The sequence below is a fragment of the Elephantulus edwardii genome, unplaced genomic scaffold, assembly GCF_000299155.1.
Source record: "Elephantulus edwardii isolate Elephantulus edwardi_28Jun2011 unplaced genomic scaffold, EleEdw1.0 scaffold00088, whole genome shotgun sequence".
In the NCBI taxonomy this organism is placed as follows: domain Eukaryota; kingdom Metazoa; phylum Chordata; class Mammalia; order Macroscelidea; family Macroscelididae; genus Elephantulus; species Elephantulus edwardii.
In genome coordinates, this window is record NW_006399838.1 from 11,706,387 (window position 1) to 11,713,718 (window position 7,332).

General features: G+C 36.6%; 1 protein-coding gene across 1 annotated transcript in view; it reads left to right on the forward strand.

Moving 5' to 3' along the window:
* Positions 1–7,332, forward strand: part of ZBBX (zinc finger, B-box domain containing) — a 166,059-nt gene that overhangs the window by 122,061 nt on the left and 36,666 nt on the right. The window contains exons 13-14 of the mRNA XM_006890391.1: positions 1,537–1,679; positions 5,698–6,008. Coding sequence (XP_006890453.1) covers positions 1,537–1,679; positions 5,698–6,008 — 454 coding nt within the window. The remainder of the gene's footprint in view (positions 1–1,536; positions 1,680–5,697; positions 6,009–7,332) is intronic.

The following is a 7,332-nucleotide window of genomic DNA, read 5'->3' on the forward strand; positions in this document are numbered from 1 at the left end:
ATAAATCCCTTTAAGATCCGACATGGTCTCTGATGCCCCTGTACCAATTTCCACAAGTCACTGTGTCTTACCTATTTGTCGCAAATGACCAGCAAACTTTACAGAATCTCTTTTGACCCACAGTTGTGAGTTTATTAGGGAAACTGGCGGCAGGGGTAAGTCAAAGGATATCACACTGTGAAAGTCCAGGTTTAGTGAACAGCAGTCCCAAGGAAGGTTAATAGCAAAATATAATTCCTCCATGAGCTGAGACAGCTGTTCTGTCAGCAGCAAGACGCAATGTGTCGGTTAATCAAGGTAGCTTCTCAGTCAACAGCCAGACATCTGGTATAGGAACTTCTGGCTTCTAAGGCTGCACACGGCCTTTTCTGCTTCTTCATCTCTGGTGTAGATTTCTGTCTCAGGGACTCGCTTGTCTGGCTCTGCCAGTCTAAGCCTTGCAAGTCTCCCCACAGTCTGCTTGGTTCTTTGTCCTACGTTCACCGCTGTTTGTAATATTTCAGGATGCTGACAGATTGAGGAAGAACCCCCTATCTGCAGCTGAGGCAGCTCGAGACCAGGCCCCTAACAGGGGCGAAGGCAGTGGATACAAACACTTTTCCAAAAATGTTCTAACACCACATTGTCAATAGTTGTAGTTATTATTATGTACTGTTGAGTTGTAACTGACTCTATGGTTTTCAGAGGCTATAAATGACATGAGAGCAGATATCCCAGCTTTCTTCCTCAGAGGAGCTGGATTGGAACTGTTTGCTTTTGGATAACAGGACAATTGCTTTAACGTTAGGCCAGTTAGAGCTCCCTCAGTATCTATTGTTGTTGTTGTTAAGTGCCGTCGAGTCATAGACAACTCATAGTGACCCTATGAAAAAAAGACCTGAACACTTGTATAACTTTCATTGTTTCCCTAAGTTCATAGAGTTTCTGGAGGCAAGCTATTTCGGAAGTGGATGCCACTCCTGCTTCCAAGCTTGTTTTAATCTTGGATCTCTACCAAACCTGCCCACCATAGGTAACCATTATCACATTTGACACATCAGTGTCACAATGTTTAGCATCACAGCAACAATGAGTTACCCTTCCACAGCAAATGGGCAGACCAGTGCTGTACCACTTAGAAGACTGTTTAACAAAAACAATTAAAACCAGGCCTGAGGGCCACAGATTAAAATCACCCACCTTTGGCTTGGTAGCATAACTTTCTATCCACTAGGCCAACAGAGCTCTATGACTATATAAATATACACATTTATATATCTACACACAAATACATATATATATATAGGTATCTATAGGACTATATATATAAGTATATATATTTATATATCTACATATAAATAGGTACACATATGACTATATATTTAGTTATAGTTCAGAATATTATTTAAATAAGGTTAAAAATAGTAACTTAGTATGAATAACTTCATTTAATTTTTAGTTTAAATTTATTTTGTCTTAATATGGATTTTTTAAGCTTTTTTTTCTCCTAATTTCTTTTAACTCTGCATCTTTCTTTACTTGTTTCTACCCATAAAGTGTGACACCATATGATTATCAAAATAATAATTTCCCAAATGAAAATAGCATCTTTCAACATTGGGCTTTCAATAAAGAAAAAACAGACTTCTTCAATTTTTGGCTGACCAACCACTCTTCATATCATAAAGATAACTCAGAAGGTAACTGTTTCTTATTTTTTTAATAAAACTACTAATGTTAGTATTTTAATAAAAGCAACAGACATTTTTGCAATCTATAAAAACTGTACTTAATATACTGTTAATTTTTATTTGGGAGAAAATTGGTTGAAAATATACAATTTTCTAACAAATACTCCTTTTAATAAATGAACAACAGTATTTGTAGTCAATCTTAAAATCTAACAGAGGGTGCAGTCTTAAAATCTAACAAAGGGTCAGCTCTGAGTTGCTTCAGACTCTGTGACACTGGGTAGCAATGAAGAGATCACAATGAATGATTTTCAGTGGCAAAAATGGATTGATTTCCTTACTCTCACTTGTGTTGAACTTTTTGATTTATTTTTTATACTCAAATAAAATGCAAAATGTCATATATGTATAAAATAAAAAATAAAATTAAGGCTCTTGTTTATATTTGTCTGGTTTCTGTCTCTTTCTCATCATATATAAATATAGATATATATGTAGATAAAATAAATATTTAGATAATTTAAAAATCAAATTGAATATTGATTTCTCATAATTTCCTTAGATCTGTAGATCATCATGCTTTATCTGGAAACTCTAAGGACTTTGATAAATGTCAGTAGTAATAGAGGGGCTTCAGGCGTTTTGTTCACAGGGTCGCTATGAGTTGTAGTCGCCTTGAAAACAGTCACAGCACAACAACATGCAGATCTTTGGTTCAGTTCCTAGTAGGTGAGATCATGACTTAATATCACAGTGAAGTATCTTGGTTCGCTGGTTATTGTTTTCTGTTGAGGCAGAACTGACGCATAGCTGACCCACCGCTTTGCTTAGGCAATAATTAGCATGGGAAGAGATTGTCCTTTCTTCTTCCTCAGACCAACTGGTGGATTTGAACTACATGCCTTTGGAATTGCAGAGCAGTTTCTTACCACTAGGGCACAAGAATTCCAGATTTTATTTTATTTCTGCTGTTAATTTTTTGTGTGACCTTACTTTCTTAAACCTCATTTTCTTAAAATGTGGAAATCTGATTGTTTCAAAGCTTCCTCTCAAATACCATGTTTGAGGATCTTCCTAGAACTTTAAGGAAAAGCGAGATAAGATGATCAAGATCTCTTAAGGGAAGGATTTGAGAGATATACTATGCTTTCACCATACCTATTCAGTCTCTATGCTGAGCAAGTAATTCATGAAGCTGGACTCTATGAAGAAGAATCATCAAGATTGGGGAGAGACTTATCTCCAACATGTGTTATGCAGATGACACACCCTTGCTTGCTGAAAGTGAGGAGGATATAATATTCTTGCTGCAGACGAAGACAACTGCAGCCTTTGATATAGATTACATATCAACATCAAGAAAACACAGGTCCTCATGATGGGGCCAAAAGTCAACATGTTAGGTGGTGAAAGAATTAAAGCTATCTGATTTCATCTTGCCATAGTCAGATCAGAACTTGAGCAAATCTGCTGTCAGGGACGGCTCTAAAATACTGAGGAGCAATGATGTCAGTTTGAAGACTGAGGTGCACCTGATTCAGGCCACAGTCTTTTCAGTAATCTGCTACATATCAGGGAGCTTGACCATGAATGAGGATGACAGAAAGAACCGATGCCTTTGAGTTATGGTACTGGAGAAGAGTACTGAATATCCCGTGGACTGTCAAAAGAATGAACAGATATGCCTTAGTGAAATTGCAGCTAGGTTCTTCCTAGATGCAAAAATGGCTAAGCTTTCTCACTCATACTTTAGGCATGTAGCTAGGTGAAGTTATTCCTTGAAAAGGGACATGATGGTTGGAAAGATGGAGGGTCAGTGAAGGACAGGACGACCTCTGACAAGATAGAAAGACACACTGACTTTAGCCATGCTCTCTGGTATGTCAGAGTTTATAAAAATGGCACAGGATAGGGAAGAACTCAGGTCTGCGGGTTATAGAGTTGCTACTAGAAATAGTGACACCTAACAATAACAACAGAGAGCATTATTTAAAATAAATACTCATAAAGTTAGTTATCGGCTTCCAAATGGATATGAGAAGGAAAAGGATAGTAATCGATTTAGAACAGACCTGACGTCACTACTCCTTTAGGGCCATTTGTGAATAACACCACCGTGGGAATTGAGGACTTTGCTGGCCATTAGATCCTCAGATCTGATCCAGGAGTGAACACTGGCTGACCAGTGAACGTGGTGCCTCAGCTGGTTTTCGGATAATGCTGAATACAAACTCATCTATTTTTTTATCTCTAATGATTTTATTGTAAAAATACATCTTGGAAGTTTTTCTACTTAGCTGGCCTTCCAATGAGTGTTGCTGTTAGGTGCCAATGAGTTGGTTCCAACTCAGAGCAGCCTTGTTTAAAAAAGGACAAAACTCTGCTCATTCCAATCAAATCAGACCTCTGCTTTCTGCATTGCCTTTTAAATATTATCCTAAGATTGCTTTGTCAAGTCTTTCAGAAGTAATGGGTCCCAGTGGTGGAATGTTTTGATTCTGAAGAAGAAAAATGCTGTCGAAATGAGGTGTGGGCATTTTAAAATGCAGATACTGACTTCTGTTATTACCAAAACATGATATAATTTCTAGTGAGGATTAGGAATCAGAGGTAGCATTGTTGAGTATTTTTTTAAAAAAAATAAAATTAAAAAGGCTTTGTAACATTTTTATTTTTAAGAGTATTTCTTATAAAAAAAGAATATTTTTTTTGGCATTCTTACATGTTATTTCATGCCCCATAATTCTACCTACGAGGTTAGAGTCATTGGGAATAGAAGTTCTAAATGCGAAGCATAATTGCTGAGCATGTGAAGCATTTGGTTGCCCAAATCATTAGAGCTGTGATACAGAGTGTTCACCACTGAGGACTGTTTTCATCATGTTGCTATGTGCCTGAAATCTATTCACACACTTGGTGAGGATCCCATAGGAAGGGGTAGACTGTCTCCCGGGATTTCTGACGCAGTCATTGCCATGGGAAGAGACTGCCTTGCATTCCGTCCTGTGGAGGGGCTGCAGCGTTCCAACTCCTAACCTTTTCGCTCGCCGCTGAAGCCTTAACCACGGTGCTATCAGAGCTCCTTGGTTTTCCCTTTGCTATTTTATGTGGTCTATTAATAGAGAGAATGCATTGGCAATGGGAAGAGAGAGAGAATTAGGTGAAGCTGCATTAAACTTCGGCAACAATATGTAATTTTATTTCAAATTAAAGCACTATATTAAAATAATCCTCATAAATTTTCAATCTAGAAAATCTAGACCCGTGTTTCCTACCTCTCGACACATATTTTATTCATCTGGAGAACTTGGTAGGGGGAAAAGGAGAGCAAAAAAAAAAAGGAAAAATGCCCATGCCTGATTCTTATTCTCAGAGTCAGGTTTAATTGGTTTGGGGTCAGGCCCAGACACTGACAGTTTTAAAGAGCGCCTTCAGATAATTCCAGTGTGCAGCCAGGTTGAAAATCACTGATCTAAACCAAGTGATTTATTTAAAGCAGGCATAATGAGGTGGGTGACTAAGAAACTCTTGCTCATTTTGTAGCTTTCCAGAGGCAGGTGTCCCAGGGTACACATTTGCTGTGCCTCTCATTGGTGCTCTTTTATCTGGCAGTGTTCCCTTTGCCCTCACCCATTACTAGGCAGGCAGGCTTGAGGAGAGAATAAATGTGCCTCCCAGGTTTCCTCTGTGTTACTTTCTTTAAATTGATAGAAAATCTCAGCAGGAGGGAAGATAGTGAGCTGAGAATTGAACCAGAGAAGGAAATAAAATTTGCATCCATTTCAAGGTTTCACTACAAAATAAAATGTTGCCTTCCTCCATTAGTGTATCTCATTAAGTTTTGACTATATGCTCAAATAAGATTACCATAAAAATATTTTAACACTGAGGCATCCGTAAAGAAATTCTGATAAATTGTTTCTGCCTAAAGAGTTTCAACACAGAACAGAACTTTAGGTTTCTAAACTGTTTATCTCTTTGCCTATTTAAGTGCCTTTATTGACCTTTTGTTAATTTACTTTTTAAGCTGTAGGAACTTCAAATACAGATTTCCACAGTATTACTGATGCTGATGTTGATTCTCCTGCTATTGAAAAGATAAAGGTAAACAGTTTTGGTGAAAGAAATGTATCAGATGGAGATGTAGATGGAGACAATAGCCAGACGTCTGCTGATTCCTGCATACCACTTGAGAGCAAGAATACTTTCTCAAGTATAGGATTAGAAGAACTTTCCACCAAGGCGAAAATAACTCAAGACATCAAAGAATCCTTGGATTTTAGTAATCTGCATGAGAAGCCAAATTCACAAGATTCTAAAATGAGCAAGTCACCACTGGTAAGTTCCCATTATATATGTCACATAAATTTTGTAAGAAATTTATGAAAATGTCATATGGACACGATATACTATTCAATATTACCTGTCATTGAAGGTGTGATAACTTCATATTGTCATGCCATAGTGGAAAAGTGACTCATACAGGAAAGACTCTTAATGACTTACAGCACAAATTCTAATATGGTAAATGCCACTGTAACAAATGACTTTCTGTGACAAATAATACTTCAAAGCCCACCTCATGAACCACAGTAAGAGAGCTGTTACTTTTCTAAATGAAATTCATTTTTATGAATAATTTAGCATAATCAATCCACTTTCTATCCTTTTACTATAACATAGTCTCTGGTTAAGTAGAATACATGCTTATCTGTAGGTAGGACCACTTTCTACTGGTTAATTTAGTTAAAAGCATATAATTCTTTCTCAGACATGGTAAGCATTTCTGTTTTATTCTCAGTGGAAAATATATTCATACCAGCTTATTATTTCCCTTTTTAAAAAAATTAACTTTGTTGAATCTGTTATACAGACAATAAATCTTAACTAATCATAATTATTAGTAACACAAAGTTTCCCAATTTTTAAATTATTCATGTACATTTTCCCCCACCTCCTAATTTCCCCTATAAGGCTATCAGTTGCCTTATAGATGGTCTAATTGGGTGATCAAAGCATAGGGATAAATAGTTGCTGCCATTTCTGTTTGGCAGATTAGCTTGACCTTTTTTTAAAAAAAAAATATACATATATTGGCTTGCTTGTAAAGTTTATGTACATTGTTTTTAACATTAGTCTTCATTCACAAGGCTTTTAGTATAATCATTTCTATCCATTATATTTTCTAAAATTAACCAGCATTGGGCTATGACAATTTGGGGTCACATCTTTTATCTGTGTGGGCTGAGAATTTGGAACTGAGATTTCTACAGAAAGCTTAGACCACTAAAAGTCTAAGAAGAAATAATGTACCTCTTGCTCCAGGTTGTTGTACATGTAATGTCCAGGTATATATTCCTTTTAAATAGTTTTTTCCTCCATCTGTTCCAGTGCAGTGGTCATTGGGGGAGGTGAGGTGGGTAAATGTGCAACAATGAATGAATAATAAAAAAAAAAAGAAAGTGAACCATGGGAGGGGGAAAGTAAGGGAACGGTAAGATGTGCAATAATGAATGCATGAAAATCTAACTTTGTAGACATTCGTTAAAATCACAATTAAAATAAAATTTTATTTTTTAAAGAATAAATAAATTTTTGAAAGTCTAAGGAGCTCTGGTAGCATAAGATGTTATGTGCTGGACTGCTAAACAAGACATCTGCA